The sequence below is a fragment of the Prionailurus viverrinus genome, chromosome B1 (assembly GCF_022837055.1).
Source record: "Prionailurus viverrinus isolate Anna chromosome B1, UM_Priviv_1.0, whole genome shotgun sequence".
NCBI classification, from domain to species: Eukaryota; Metazoa; Chordata; class Mammalia; order Carnivora; family Felidae; genus Prionailurus; species Prionailurus viverrinus.
The window spans coordinates 199754217-199770507 of record NC_062564.1 but is presented as its reverse complement, the minus strand read 5'-3'; the positions used below and the strand labels follow the sequence as shown (position 1 = coordinate 199770507).

Genomic DNA, 16291 nt, shown 5'->3' with positions numbered 1-16291 from the left:
GGCTGTCACCTGTCGGGCAGGGTTGGGGTGGCTTGGCGCTGGGTGTGGAAAGATGTACAGGAAATTGCCCCTGTGCTAGGAGACTGGATGGTTGATAAGCAGAACATGGTGTCACCAGTGCTGGGACATGGGGAACATGGGAGGAAGGAAGGGTCAGGGCACCCGAGTCCAATCTAGAGAGATTCAGGGATGGGAGGAGAGTGTGTTCACCTCTGAAGGCTGAGCCCGGGTCACACAAGAGGAAAAGGAAAGGATAAAAAGTTTCAGGAGATGGTTGTACGTTAGCAATGCCACAGAGGCACAGGAGAGTACAGCACAGGGGTAAGCAACAAACTTTCAGAGTGGAGGGTGGGGGTAAAGAGAAGAGAGAGCAGCCCTTCCATGTCCAAGTCTATCAGCTCTTGCTGAAGGAGGATCTAGAATTGAGAAGAGCATTGTGAGGTCTTGCACACTGCATGGCTCACTACTGCACTAAGTTACCATCCATTCATCCATCCACCCATTCATCCATCCATCATTCACCCATACATCCATCCATCTATCATCTTTCCATCCATCTATCATCTATCCAACCACCCATTCATCCAACTACCATCCATCCACACCTTCTTCCATCCATTTATCACCTATCCATCCACCCATTCATCCATCTATCCATCCATATATTCATCCACCCATCCATAATCTATCCATCCACACATCCATCTATCCATCCATCCATCAATCCATCTACCCATCCATAATCTATCTATCTATCCATCCATCCATCCATCCACCCACCCACATATCCATCCATCCATCCATCCATCCATCCATCCATCTATCCATCCACACATCCATCCATCCATCTATCCATCCATCAATCCATTCACACATCTATCTATCCATCCATCCATCATCCATCCATCCATCCATGCATCCATCTATCCATCATCTTTCCATCCATCCATCAACCCGCACATTCATCCATCCATCCATCCATCCATCTATCCAACCATCCATTCATCCAACCATCATCCATCCACACCTTCTTCCATCCATCTATCCCTCCATCTATCATCCATCCACCCATCCATCCATCCATCCACACCTTCTTCGATCCATGTATCATCTATCCGTCCATGCATCCATCCACCCATTCATCCATACATACATACATTCATCCACCTATCCATAATCTATCCATCCATCATCCATCCATCCATCATTCATCCACCCATCCATCCATCATCCATCCACCCATCCACCGATCACTATTCATCATCCATCCATCCATCACCTATCCACCCATCCACCCATCATTCATCCATCTACCCATACATCCACCCATACATCCACCCATACATACATACATACATACATCTATTCGTTTATTTGGCAGACTGTTCTTAGTTCCTCCTGAGTGGCATGCCCTGGGCTGGGAGGTAGGAATACAGAAATGACACAGGCATGGCGCTTACCCCCACAACTGGCTATTGGAAAAGAGAGATGAGTCAACAGGGAAAGCCAATCCTGTGTGGTAAGTGATAGTGCAGGGTTGCCCCTGGGGTCCCTGGGAGCACAGAGAAGGTTGCCTCACTGAGACACTGGGTAAGGGAAGGCTTCCCAGAGGAAGAGGTATCCAAGGGGTATCCAGGTCTTCGTGGGTTTGGAAAGTGAGAGAAGCCAGGTGAGCAGAGGAGGTCCCAGGAAGAGGAAAGGGCAGTCTCTTTGGGGGCTGCTGGGAACAAGGGCTGGCAGAGCAGAGAAAGGGGGACATGGGCAGATGAGGGCAGCCAAGCCAGGAAGAGCTCTGAAACCTTGTGGCATGAGGCCTAGAGGGCCCACGTGCTTCAGCAGCCCTTCCAGGCATCTGACACAATGTCCCAGAACATCGCCCAACTGGTGAAGGAGCCAGCTTGGTCAGTCTGAGGGGCCTGCAAAGGCACCCTGTGCAGGACACCCCTGCTCTGGCAGGTGGGAGGCAGAGGTCACTGCCAGCACATCACCCCCAAGGGAGACGTGGCCACCTCCCGCCTGGTCAGCGCGCCCAGCAGCACGTCCTTTCTGTCTGTCAGGCACTGCCATGCTCACCTTGCCTTTTTCTAGAGGTTTTTGGGACATTAAGACATTTGGCAAATGATCAACACACGCAACTTTCCATCTAGGGATTCATTTTTGAAAAGTGCCCAGATTGGCTGACCACTGTGACCTGGCCTCACGCTTCCTTTGGCGCTAAGACAGGCAGTGCTCCATCACTGCGTGCTGTCCTGAGCAGGGCAGGGGCAGAAGGAAACCCCACGATCCTGGAATCTCATCCCAGCTCTGCTATTTACTAGCTGTGGAACCTTGGGCAGCTTATTCATTAATATTTATGCCTCAGTTTCCGGTCTCCATAAAAGGGGAAAACACCACTCTCGCCAGGATTAGGTACCTTCTCCGAGCCCCCGTCATGGTCAGGGGCCCTGCCGAGTACTGTGAGTGCATTTTCTCAATCAGTCCTCCTAACACCCCTGGGTATACGGAAAGCTCTCCCATTTTAGAGGTGGGGCCCTGAGGGCCGGAGCTCCTGCTGGAGCCCACGGGCACTTGTGGGAGTGTCTTATATGACAGCGCCTGCTGTGCTGTGTGGAAACGTGGGAGCCGGAGGAGGCATCTGAGGGATCCTCTGGTCTCCTCTGTTCCACAGATGGGTTAACTGAGGCTCAGAGAGGGGACATATCTTGGCCGAGATCACACAGCTCATTAGAGGCAGCAACAGGACTGTCCATCCAGTCTCTGTCTCTGAGTCCAGGGCCCCTCACCAAACCTTCCTCCGCGAGGGCCACCAGCTGCTTCTGAGCTGAGATGCCCCTCGGGAAGGCCGTTCTGCAAGAGATGCCTGCCGGCCTCGCAAACTTCCCACGCCAAGGCCCCGGAGTACCGAAGCCAGAAGCCAGCTCCGTGCCGGTGTCCCTCGGGGTACGACGGGTGTGTGCTCTCACCTGCAGCGTCAATGTAACGGTGAGGATCCCAAAGAAGAGGGCCATCAGCCCAAAGCCGCCCATGAGGAGGGGTCTCCGTCCCAGGCGCTCAATGACCAAGCCCTAAGTCAGGATCAGAGAGAGGTGGTTATACTTCACTCCTAGCAACAGGAGGAGGGGAACGTGGTGCCAGGAACCGGCACTGGGGCCACGGTGAAAGGATGGCTTTGACCTTCAGACAGCCCCGTCACATTCTCCGAGGCCACAGCCAGAAAGGCCAAGGTCTTTATGAGAAAGGGAGGGAGAACAAAGTCACCATTCTTGAGCACCTACTGTGTGCCCACACGTTCCCCTTTCCTCCGAATCTTTCTTGTTAGGGAAGGATGGGCTCATCGGCTAGCTGGTCTGCAAGAGGAAATGAGCAGATACGGTTGCCGTAGCCCTTTGCCCACTCCTTGGAGCCAGCCTGCGGGCCGAAAGCAAGGGCTCTCCACTCCTTATGCCCCCGTTTATAGTTTTTAGAGGGGCAGACTCCCAAGGCAGGGGCCCAGGGGTAAGAGCGGACAGAGAAGGTTCTGACGCTTTCCACTCTGCCGGTGCCCGGATGGGTCAGTTTCATTCTGGGGTGTGATACCAGGAAGCCAGCGTGACTGTGGCTCCTGAAGCCGTGTCCTCGGGCCCAGCTTCCCACAGCTAGGACTGTCATTGACGTCCATCCGGCTGGCCCCTGTGTCTACCTCTCCACTGCGTAAAGGCAGGGCTCTTCATTGAGCTCCTCTAATTGCTAACGACCCTGAAAAACAGTCATGTAGCCGAGTTTCAGAAACAGGCAGACTTGGGTTTATATTCTGGGTCGCTGGCTTTCCAGATGTGTAAGCTTTGGCATATGACTCCCCTTCCCAGAGCCCCAGGGCCTTTATCTGTGCAAGGAGGTCCAAAATTCGCTACAACAAGGCTGCCTGGAAGGGGTGGGTGCTTAAATAAGCGGCTGCATTCAAAACACATAACAAGTCTTCCAATTTGTCAAGTGCCTTCCCTCCTCTTTCTTCCCCCGTCTCATTGCACAGAAAGAGCACACTGAAGGTCAGAGAGGTGAAGTAACTCAGTGGCCATCACACAGCCAGTGAGAAAGAGATAGAGAGAGAAACAGAGAGGGCTGGGGGAGGGGAGTATTGAATTAAGGGCGTCTGAATAAAAATGCACAACTTTTCTCCACTGGGCAATCAGGCAAGGCTTCCTGGAGAAGGCAACAGTGGCGGTAGCTCGTCAGGCAGAGGGACCAGTGGGTCAAGTGAGCCATCTGGTTTGGATAAGGGAAAGGAGTGCCACCGCCGGCGGCCATGAAACCGGAACAGGTGCTCCTGTCCACCAGCCTCAGATGACAGTTCAAAAGCCAGAGCATCAGACTGAACAGTCCCAATCCTGCCTCAAAGCCTGAAGGAGTGTTTCTGCGGGAAACCCCAAAACTCCTCTTTTTTCCTCTTTCCTCGCACCCTACTCTGAGGAGGGCGGGTGATAAAAAGGCTTCTGGGTGACTCTCCTGGAGCCGGCAAGGGCTGTTGGCCACTCGGCCAAGCACACACCAAAGGTGGGCAGGCATAGCCCCAGGCCGGCTGGGTGCTTGGTATGAACACTGAGGGGACTGGGGAGGGGGGCTCTGGCTCAGAAAGTCAGTGGCCTGGGAGGAAACGTCCTTGGCTGACGGCCACATGTCTCAAAAGCATCTACAACTTCCTTTCCGGAAGCCCCTCCCTCTGCAGCCTAGGAATGCAAGGCTGACCCAAGCGCCTCAACTTGGCCTCCTTGACACCTGACCCATCAGAGCAGAGCACAGGTGACATCCAGATGTGCATGGACCTGAAATGGGCAGACCTGGCTTCAAGTCCTGGGTCTGCACCCAGGACAGGGGGCTCAGTTTCTGGAAGCCTCGGTTTCCCCACCTGACAAACGGAAGTGGTAATACTGTCTTTGCAGCATAGCTACGCAATCAGAGGCCAAGAACTCACGGTGTCTGAAGTAGGCGCGGGAACCACAGAGGCTTCCGGCAAATGGCAGATAATATATCCTTGCAGTCAAGGGGGGCACCGGGTCTGGTCCCAGCTCCTGCCTCTAACCGGCCACGTGGTCTTGAGACAGCCAGTCACCCTTCTGTGTCTTCCTCGCTCCTTTTTTCTGATGCCGACGGGTTAGCGTGTGATGACCTCTGCCTGAGTGCCTGTGATGTGGCAGATGCTGCACTAAGCGCTTATCAGGCATCAGCTTGTTTAACTCTCACAGCAATTTTATGAAGTAGGACCCATTATTTGTCAGATTTTACAGGTAAAGAAACTGAGACACAGAGGTTTTGGGAACTTGCCCAAGGTCACGTGGCTGGTAGGAGGCACGGCTGGGATCATCTACAAAGTCTTTTCTGGTTCTTGAGACATTACAATTTTCCAAACTAGAAACAGACCAAGCCCCCACTTTGTAATAGCTTCCTGTGGCACCTGGATGTATAGCACCTGTTCCCTGACCCCTCCTTCCTCACTTGAAGAACGGGAGCTTCGTTATTTCCCAGAACCTAGGAGAGCACACCTGGCAGGTACTGAGCCAGTGTCTGCTGATTGAGTGAAGGTTTATCTTTGTAAGGCAGGTGCGACAGTTCACATATTGCAGAAAAGGACGATGAGGGCAGTAAGATCACTCAGTGGGAAGTTAGGCCCAGTGAGACCCCTAGAGAAAGCAAAGATCAGTGCTTGCTGAGAAAGTTCTAGAGAGAAAGAAGGGCCAGCATCTAAGTCATCTCTCCTCCCCAAACCCTCATGAGTTGGGTCCCACCAAAGGGGAGGTCCTGATACGGGCTGCCAGGGCGGGAGGAACAGGTGCAGGGAAACCGGGCCCCTGGGTGGCGGGTGGGCTGGGGGATGGGGAACGTTAGAGACACCTGCGATCAGAGACTCTGGGATGTGTCAAAAGTCACACAGAGCTACTCAGAGGTAAGGAAGTGTAATACATGCTCCCTCACACTGCAGGGACGGCTGAAAAATATCCATAGCCTTGGATTCAGTCATTCACCTTCTGGGTATTTATCCCAAGGAGATAGACATTGGGTGGGAGACTCACGGACAAAGACCTTCAATTGTAGTATAATTTATACGAATGAGGAAATAGAAACCATCTAGAAGTCTACCAAGAAGTGAATCGGCTCAATAAATACCGGAATATCCTGATGATAATTACAGAATTCTCGTATTTTAGAAGAATTTTAAAGAACAGAAAAATCATGAGGTTACACTTCTGAGGGGAAAGAGCAGGGCACAGAGCTGTACCTTGCATATACTCATGTATGCAGTTTTGTAAGTCGCGATTCTATTGAATGAATATACCCTGGAAAAAATATGCAAAAACAGCTTATAATGGCTAACTCTGGTTGGGGGGAATAGGTGGTTATTATTTTTTCTTGTTAGTTTTCAGTCTTTTCCAAGTTTTCTACAATAAGCTTTCCTTTTTAAAAAAAAAAATGTTTATTTACTTTTGCGAGAGACAGAGGCAGAGTGCGAGCAGGGGAGGGGCAGAGAGAGAAGGAGACACAGAATATGAAACAGGCTCCAGGGTCTGAGCTGTCAGCACAGAGCTCGACACGGGGCTCAAACCCACAAACCGTGAGATCATGACCTGAGCTGAAGTCGGACACTTAACTGACTGAGCCACCCAGGCGCCCCTACAATAAGCCTTTTCTACTCAAAAAAAAAAAAAGTCTAAGAAACAGACTTAGCTAAAGTATTGGAGACACAAACCCCTCTGCCCTGAGTCACAAATTGTTACTCTTCCCCATCACCAGTGATTTCCAATACCCACATGTGTAAATCTTCACCGTGTAGAATGTTTCTATTACAATCTCAGGATGGCATCGCCATTCTTAGAGTTAACACGACAGAGCCCACAATTCAGCTGGCACGAAGACGAAGGCAGCCCATAGGTAGAATGTGTGACAACGTTATCTCCTTGGGTTAAGTGCCCAGTGACAGAGCACTGAAACGACGACAGGAATTACCATGACGAGAATCAGTCACTGCAAGACACAGGGCACTGAAGTTGCTGCCCTGAGATTAACACGTGTTGCATTGTTATGCTGTGATTAATGTATGCTTGGCACTGACGTTAGCGTTTCTTTTTTCTTTTTCTGGTTTGTTTTAGTTTCTCCTAAGGCACCGCCAACAATTTCAATGTCAGCAAGCGTGCCCCCAATACAAACCAGTGGAGAACCACTGTCTTACATCATGATGCCAACAATCAAGTGCTCTGGGGTCGGAGTGGGGCATCTGGTTGTTTCGCTTCCCTAAAGTCTCCTGATGAACCAGTAACTGAAGCCAAGGTAGAGCTGGAAGCACCATCACTGATTCGGAAACAGTCTCTCAAGATGTCTAGGAAGACACCAAGGAAACAGCTGTGAGAGCGAAAGACATAAAAACAACTCTGTCCATCCTAGTGGGAAAACCAATCAGCCTGCAGGGCTCCTTCCTTCAAAATCTCTGCCTCTTTTAAATCGTTTTAATGTGCAGCCTGTTGAAAGGGATTAGGGTAAACACGGTATTTCCACTCAGCATTAAAATCATTAGTGAAAACATTAACTCAAGATGAACAGTGGCCTCTGAAAGTTACTGATGTCAGCTGGGGATGGACTGTCATCCTCCAAGAAATCCCTTCTGGGGACTCTTGACCCACAGAGTCATTCAGCCGTTCAGCAGCCATTTACTCAGCGCTGACTGCCCACCCACAGTGCTAGGATGCTGGTGGAATGATAATGAGAATGTTTTTGTGGTTGTTGTTGTATTTAAACTGCATTAAAAAAAATATTTATTTTTGAGAGACAGAGCACAAATGGGGGAGGGGAAGAGATAGAAGGAGACGTAGGATCCAAAGCAGGCTCCAGGCTCCAAGCTGTCAGCACAGAGCCCAACAGGCACTCGAATTCACAAACCGTGAGATCATGACCTGAGCTGAAGTTGGATGCTTAACTGGCTGAGCCACCCAGGCACCCCTGTTGTTAGTATTTAAAAATCAACTATAGGGGTACCTGGGTGGCTCAGTCAGTTGAATATCTGACGTCAGCTCAGGTCATGATTTTGCAGTTTGTGAGTTCAAGCCTCACATTGGACTCGCTGCTACCAGTGCAGAGCCTGCTTTGGATCCTCTGCCCCCCACTCCCACCCACCCCCCCCCCCCCACCGCCCCCCATCTCTGCCCCTCCCCCACTTGTGCTCTCTCAAAAATAAATAAACATTAAAAAAATCAGCTGTATTGACTTAGATTAAGGTCTTAGATTCAATAAAACGTACCAACTTTAATTGTGCAGTTTGGTATGTTTTCACAAATTTATACACCTATAAAGCCGTGACCACATCAAGATACAGAACATTTCTATCACTCTAAAGTACCCTTGTGCCCCTTTCTCTAGCTGCAAGCAACCACTGATGTGCTTTCCGTGACTCTAGATCAGAGTAGACTAGATTAGGTTAGAATTCCACATTGGTGATCACTGCTCTTTTTGAGATTCATCCCTGTTGTATATATTATTCCCTTTTAGTGCTGAGAAGTATTCCATTGAATGGATATACCACAGTGTGTTTCTCCATTCAACATTTGATGGACATTTGGGTTGTTTCAGTTTGGGGTCTTATGATTAAAGCTGTTGTAAACATGGGGGTTCAAGTCTCTGTGTAGAAATGTGCTTGATCTTGGGTAAATACTTACGAGAAGAATGTCTGGTAGTATGGGTACAATTTTTATGAGAAACTGCCAGTTTTCCAAATGGTTGTACTATTAGAAATTCCCACCAGCCACGTATGAGAGTTCCAGTGGCTCCATATCTTCATCAACGCTTGGTATCATCAGCCATGTTGATATTAGTCATCCTTATGGTGAACAGTGCTGTCTTGTTGTGGGTTTTAGTTTTAATTTCCCAGATGGCTTGTGGTGTTCAGCAAATTTTCATCCATTTATTGATACTTCTGATTTTTTCTTTTGTACAGTGTCTGCCCAAGTCTTTTCCAAGTTCATTTCCAAGTGGCTGACAGTCTTGCTTTTATTGAATTCTAAGAATCCTTTACATCTTCTGGATTCAAGCCCCCTGTGAGATGTGTGCTTTGTGAACATTCCTCGCTCTGGCCTGCCTTCCCATTTCCTTAACAGAGTCTTTGAAATAGTCACAGCTTTTCATTTTGATGAAATCCAATTAATAATTTTAAAAAATGGTTCATGTTTTTTGCATCCCATCTAAGAAATCTCTGCCTCTCCCAAGGCTGCAAAGACTTCCTCCTATGTTCCTTCTAAGGTTTTATAATTTTTCTAAGGTTTTAAAAACTTCTAAGGTTTTATAATTTTAGCCTCTATGTTTCAGTCCACGGTCCACTTTGAGTTAATTTTGTGTGTGGCATGAGAGAAGGGTTGTCTTTTGTGTTTTCCATGTGAATATCTAGTTTTTATGGTCCTGTTTGTGGTAAGACTGACTTTTCCCATTGAATTACTTTGGCATCTTTTATATTTTTGGATTCTATTCTGTTCCATTGATCTGTATGGCTGCCCTTACACCAACACCATGCTGTCCTGGTTACTATGTAGTGAACGTTGTACAGCACTTACTATGTACCAGGCACGGTTCTAGGTGCTTTGCATATAGTCATAATTTAATCCTCATAACATCTCCATGGGTACACAGAGGCTCAGAGAGGTTGAGGAGCCTGCCCAAGGTCACGTGGTGGCAGAAAGAGCATTCAGGTCCAGGCAGACTGGTTCCAGACTCTTGTTCTGACCCCCTGCACGGTCCTACCTCTCATCACTGGCACATATAGATTTATCAAAAGGAAATATGCTGTCTCCCAAGGCTTTCTTTCCTTTGGGTGAGGCGCTGGCACAAGGGCAGAGAGAAGAAGGAGACAGGAGTCCTGGCCCTTGGGGAACCTTCTGGGTTGAACTGTGACCTCCCCAAAAAAGATATGTTGAAGTCCTGACCCCTGGTACCTCAGAATGTGCCTTTGTTTGGAAATCAGGTCTTTACAGAGGTCATCAAAGCCAATGAGGACACGATGGCCGGCCCTAAACCCACGTGACTGGTGCCCTTATAACAAGGGGAAGTTTGGACAGACGCACGCACAGGGAGAACACCAGCTGAGGATGAAGGTAGGGGTCAGGCTGATGCTTCTGCCAGCCGAGGAACACCACGGATTGCCGGCAAAGCACCAGATGCTGGGGGAGGGGCCTGGAACAGACATCGTCTCCAGGTCTTAGAAGGAATCTGCCCTCTGCCACCTGGGTCTCAGACTTCAGGCCTCCAGAAAGGTGAGAATATGCATTTGCATTGTTCAGGTCCCTCTGCTCGCTGTGCTTTGTTATGCAGCTCTAGCAAACTAACGGGGAGCTCACTGTACGTTGTGTTAAATGATTAAACACATGAGGAGAGAAGGAAGGGACCCAGGGAAGGAAAATCTAAAATGTCACTTATTTCAAATGCGACTCAATGCTTCCAAATCTGACTTAAGCGCATTTATAGTATTTTACAGATATTACTTTGAATTTCATACTACTATGAATTTTGTAGGCAGACATCTGCCTAGGTTATATTCTTTGTTTACATCTACGGATAAAGGGCATGAAACATTTGGTGGCTGGCAGAATTCCTGACGTTTCAGGGGCTGCAGAGCCCTGTAAGGGTTCATTCCTCGACAAGATCCTAAGGGAGGCCCTGTTCTTCCTGTCCTTCCAGGCCAGGCCTCTTCTGCTCTGCTCTTCCCATGAAGTCAGTCTCTGCCTGGCTTGATGTGTTCCTGAGCGCAGGGGCCACTGTTGGCCTCCAGAAGAGGAAGGGCTGTCCTTGGGGGAGGGGAAAAGGAAGGGGAGTGGAGAGGAGGGGGAAGGGTGGGGAGGAGGAGGACAGGGGAGGGGAGAGGACAGAAGAAAAGGAGAGGAGAGAAGAGAAAAGGAGAGAAGAGAAAAGAAAAGAAAGGAAAGGAAAAGAGAAAAGAAGAGGAAAAGAAAAGAAAAGAAAAGAAAAGAAAAGAAAAGAAAAGAAAAGAATAGAGCATCTGACTTCTGTTCAGGTCATGATGTCACAGTTCATGGACTCGAGCCCTGAGTCAGGCTCTATACTGATATTCAGAGCCTGGAGCCTGCTTCAGATTCTGTTTTTCCCTCTCTCTCTCTCTGCCCCTCTCCTGCTTGTGCTCATGCTCTCTTTCTCTCAAAAATAAATAGGCAAAAAAGGGGAAGGGGAAAAGGAAGGGGGAGGGGGAGGGAAAAGGAAGAAATCAGGAGGGAAGAGAATGGGGGGCCAGGGTGTTGGTTCCTGGCTCCCTTTCTCCAGGCACATTTTGGCTGGCTGTGTCTCTCCACTGAAGGTCACGGCTCCCGATGGATGGCCTGCCCACCCTACAGACCCACCCACCCGAATTAATCCGTCTAATCCGTCCTCCGACCTGGCTATCTGGACAGCACCCTCATCCCTTGAGCCTGACCACAATGCACTCCAGCAACCTGCCCCACTTCTCAGCCCCCCTCAACCTGCACCAACGCGTCTCACCGCATCCTTTCCTGTATCAGCCACCAGACACTTGACTTAGTTCACACTGCTGTTCCCGGTCTGTCCCCCGACTAGGAGCTCTCCTTCTCCTGGGCAAGGGCTTTTGTCTCCTTTGTCCACTGATGTATCCCACACACCTACACCTGTGCGGGCACAGAGTAGGGGCCCTGCCAGCACTTGCTGAGTGTTGGTGGAATGAACACTCTGGCTCCAAGTTTCATCTTCCAATTTTCTTGGAAGGCAGGAGGGCATTTTCAGCTTTTTCCACGGCTTCTGTCTGGTTCTCTTCTGGAACACTCGTGACCAACAAAAACTGTACTTGTTTGCTAGGGCTGCAGGCAAAAGGGTCACAAACTATGCGGTTTAAGTAACAGACATTTCTTCTCTCACGGTTCTGGAGGCTGGGAGTCAGAGATCAAGGTGCCAGCAGGGCCGTGCTCCCTCTGAAGGTGCAGGGAAGACTGTTCCAAGGTTGTTCTAGCTGCTGGGAGTTTCTTGCCTTCTGTAGCATGCCTTCAAAATTCACATGATGCTGTGTGTGTGTGTGTGTGTGTGTGTGTGTGTGTGTGTGTGTGTGTGTGTGTAAATTTCCCCCTTTTAATAAGGATGCCAATTATATTGGATTGGTGGTCCCTCTATTCCAGAATGATTTTTTCTTAACTAATTACACCTGTAATGACTACCTCCTGAGGTACCGTTAGAGCTTCAACATATAAATTCTGTAGGGATGACAATTCAACCCATAGTAATAATTAACATTTACTGAGCACCTGTCTTATGCCAAGTGCTGTGAATTACCGTATAGCTCCCATGGTAAGACCTGTGGAGGTCTTATTGTATTATCCCCACTTTCCCTTAGAGAAAACAGGGGCTCAGAGAGGTTAACTAACTGGCCCAAGGTCACCCAGCGACTGAGCTCAGGGCCATGAGCCCATGGAGCCCAAACACTCCACCATCCTGCTTGGTTGTCAGTGCCCGCTTTCTGCTCCAACAAGCACCAGATCCAGAGGCTCGAGATGCAGCTGTGAACTCTGAAGGTTTTGATTCCGAAACTGTATGTTCGTTGGGAGGCAGAGGGGGGCGGGGGAACCAGAGGATTCTTTTTCCCACTTGAATGCTAGGCACAGCCCATTCCTGAGTAAGAATGACTTAATGTGGATTGCACTCCCCCTGGTTAGAAAAGGCAGTCTCCGCTTCTCGAAGGAATGAGGCTCGGGCTCCACAAGCTGCTGCCCCGCGTGTCAGCTGACACTCGGGCTCCCACGGCCTGCGTGACACACGGTGGGGGCTCGCTCAGAGTTAATGCTGCGCCAAGAAAATCGATTTGGAAAACCAGCTGTTTCTGCAAGATGCAATGATTCACAGCTGCCCAAGCCAATGAGCAGTGCCAGGAGCCAAAATTAATTGCGAATCAAATGAACAAAAATGTCTTTCTCAAGTGTCCTGGGTCCCAAAGCCATTTTAACAGACTGTCAAAAACTCGGTAAGAAGAAGAAAAATTGGAAAGTCCTTTCTGATAGGCTGCTGCCTCACAGGGCTGGACGAAACAGTGTCCGTCCGTATCTTGGGAAACAAGGCGATGAACACTTCGGAGAGGCCAAGGGGTTTAGCGAAGATTGGCTGTCAGGACTGCTGCCGTGGCCTTCATGCACACTGACGTCTGCCTCCACGACAGCTCTGTAAGGTGCTGGCTTAGTTTCCTGTGGCTGCCGTAGCGGATTAGCACAGACTCAGCGGATGAAGGAAGTCAGAAGTCTAACATGGGTCTCGTGGGGCAAAAATCACAGCTGCTGGCAGGGCTGTGTTCCTTCTGGGGGCTCTAGGGGAGAATCCGTCCCTTGCCTTTCCAGCTTCCAGAGGCCACCAGCTCTCCTTGGCTGGTGGCCCCTTCTTCTACCAGAGACAGCAACTGCCACTCCAACATCTGCTTTTGTCCCTCGTGACCCCCAACCCTGCCTCTTTCACTTTTAAGGACCCTTGTGATGACACTGGGCCACCTGGTGAGTGCAGGATGACCCCCCATCTCCAGATCGTACCTTAACCACACCAGCAAAGCCTCTTCCGCTATGTGAGGTTACATGCTTATGCTTCCAAGAATGACGACAGGGACATTTGGGGGGTGGGGACAGTATTCTTACCACATGCAGGCCTGGCTATGTCTATTTTAAAGATGACAAACAAATTCACAGATGTTGGGCAATTTTCCCCAGACCACTCAGCTGCAGGTGGGTCACTGGGCTCTGAATTCAGAGCTGCCGGGCCCTACAGCCTTAGCTCTTTCTCCCTTCTTTTTCTGAGTTCCACCTCAGACTCCCTGTGTCATGCTGGAGTCAATCTCGAGGTGCTCCAGAGATTAGGCTAAACGCTACCGTGTTAAGAACTGCTCCCAACAAACTCTTCTGCATCTCCGTTTCCTTTAGATGACACACTGGGAGGGGTGCAGATGACTGGGGCCATGTGCACAGGGCCAGGCGACAGGCTGCCAGTGCACTTCCCTTCCCATCATCGGGCTCATGTCTGCTGGACCTTCAGTGCTCGCCTTCATGGGGCCCTCCTCCAGGAAGCCCTCCCAGGAGAGTTCATCCCAGGGCTGCACGTGGTATGTGTCTGTTTCTGGATCTTTCTCCCTAGAACGCGACGACTTCACTGGTGACCCCCTAGCACAAGCATGCTATGGGTGTGCTGGAACTGCTTGTGGAACGGATGCATGCGTGCGTGAACGACTCTACCGTGACGGCTATGAAGCCGTCACTCCCCACAGAGGGCCCGCAGGGAGGTTCCTCTGGAACACACATGCCACGTGACCACGACCCACCATGATCCACACTTGAAGGCAGGAGGCAGGCAGACTCCCAGTCTGACCCCTGCCTCTCCCAGGAGGGGGAAGTCACTTTCCCTCCTTCCTGCGATTAGCACTTCCAAGAAATGCTCTGTCAAATACTGTCAGCTTTTAGTGAAGATGATCCACGGGCCAGAGAGAGGGCACCGGAAGGAGGGCACGTGGGGTCAGGGAGACGGGGCTGGAGGCATCGTTACTCTCTCTGCTCCTCTTTCGAACCAGGGCGACCACCTGACTTTGAGGAGTGATGTGAGTGAGCGTTCCTGAGATCCCAGGTAAAGCACTTCCGGGTCCTGGGGCGCAGCGGGGGCCCTCCATGCCAGCTCTCCCCACTCCCTACTGGCTGTGCGATCCTGAGCAAGCCAGCTCTTTGGGACTTGGTTTCCTCACCTATCAGAAGATCGCGAGAGTCCTCGTAAAACCCTGCTCTCTGCAGGCGTGTTCATCACAGCCTTACTTGAGATGACAAGTGTTGACAAATGGGGTACTTAAGGCTCTGTGAGCCCACACCGTTTGCCAGGCACCGCTGGCATGTATTCACCTGTTCAATCCTGACCCCATCTCTATAAGGCAAGGGCAACGTCCTTGTTAAAGAAATGAGGAAACCGAGTCACAGAGCTGTTGAATAACTTCGCCAGGGTCACGCAGCTCAAAAGGAACGGAGCTGGGGTCAGAATCCAGGCTCTGCCGTCCAGGCTCCGAAGGGGGACACCCAACAGCCCCAGCCCCACAGACAGCAGTTGGGGCACGGACGGTACCGTCGACTTCTGAAGAGCCACAACCAGCGTTAATTCCCAGGGGCGACGATCAGCATGCTTTTCTGTATACACCTTACACTCCAACAAAACGTTTCTCAGACAAGAAAATGGAAAGGAAACCAGAAAGCAATTCTGGCATGAGGTTATGTGAACAAAAGCAGGATTACTACATGTAAGAACAGAACATCCACCTGTGCACAGAAAGGCCAAGGGGAGATTTTACCAAAGGTCCTTGGGTCGTATGATTGTGGATCTCTTCTTCGGTTCTTTCTATTTTTCTGAATTCTACAAATTTACCTTAATGAGCTCATGCTGATTTCTGACAACAACAAAATACTTAACCAAAAAACTCCCAAAACCAACCCTGTAACTTCCTATCATTATCATTCTAGACTGACTGTGCTTTTTCACGGATCACTGTAAACACTGACAGCCACAGACTGGGGAGGGAGTCTGAAACTCAAAAGGAGAATTTTGTGTAACTCCCAGATTGTGAAGCAGTGAGGTATTTTCCTCTAAGAACAAGGCCATGGGAGAAAGCAGAGGGAGACAGAACATCAGTCCTCAACGCTTTCCTGACGTCCATTTTTAGAAGCATCTTGTTAGGATGCCCATTGAGAGCAAGGAGCAAAGTAGCGTTCTGTTAGAAGTGAGTCAGAAGTGCCACTGGGAGCCTCTGCCTGTTTGCAGAGGTCAATCCTGCCAGCAGAAGTCGGTGCACGCGAGTGGAAATAAATGAGCTTCTCCATTAAGGTCAGAGAACCTCACTCTGATTCCCCCGCCTCCTCTCTGTCCTTTGGAAGCGAGCCCCATCGTGCACTACGTGCCCAAAATGTGAGGCACGGACCTCACCCCAACAAGGTAGAAGAGAATCCGACAGCTCATCAAAGGGGAAACCGAAGCTCAGACAGGTTGAAAGCATTGTCTAGCATCACACGGCCAAGAAGTTCCAGAACCAGGACTCAAGCCTAGTTTGGTCTGATTGCCAGGCCTGTGCGGTTTCTGCTAAATTGTGAAATTGCCAACTTCCTCCCTACAGTGTGTTTATTGTGCATCTTTGAGGTTGACAGTGATGAGTTCTGTGTCTTCTTTTGGACACTTTTGCTTCTTGTTAAACTCTTTTTTAAAAATGTTTATTCATTTATTTTTGAGAGAGAGAGAGAGGGAGAGGGAGAGGGAAAGAGACCACAAATGGGGA

The 16291-nt window shown here is 49.8% G+C and overlaps 1 protein-coding gene across 2 annotated transcripts in view; it reads right to left on the bottom strand.

Annotated features, from left to right (window-relative positions):
* Positions 1-16291, bottom strand: part of SLC2A9 (solute carrier family 2 member 9) — a 255656-nt gene that overhangs the window by 54467 nt on the left and 184898 nt on the right. For both annotated transcript variants that reach the window (XM_047855181.1, XM_047855182.1), the window contains exon 10: positions 2964-3065. In XM_047855181.1, the coding sequence (XP_047711137.1) occupies positions 2964-3065 (102 nt within the window). The remainder of the gene's footprint in view (positions 1-2963; positions 3066-16291) is intronic.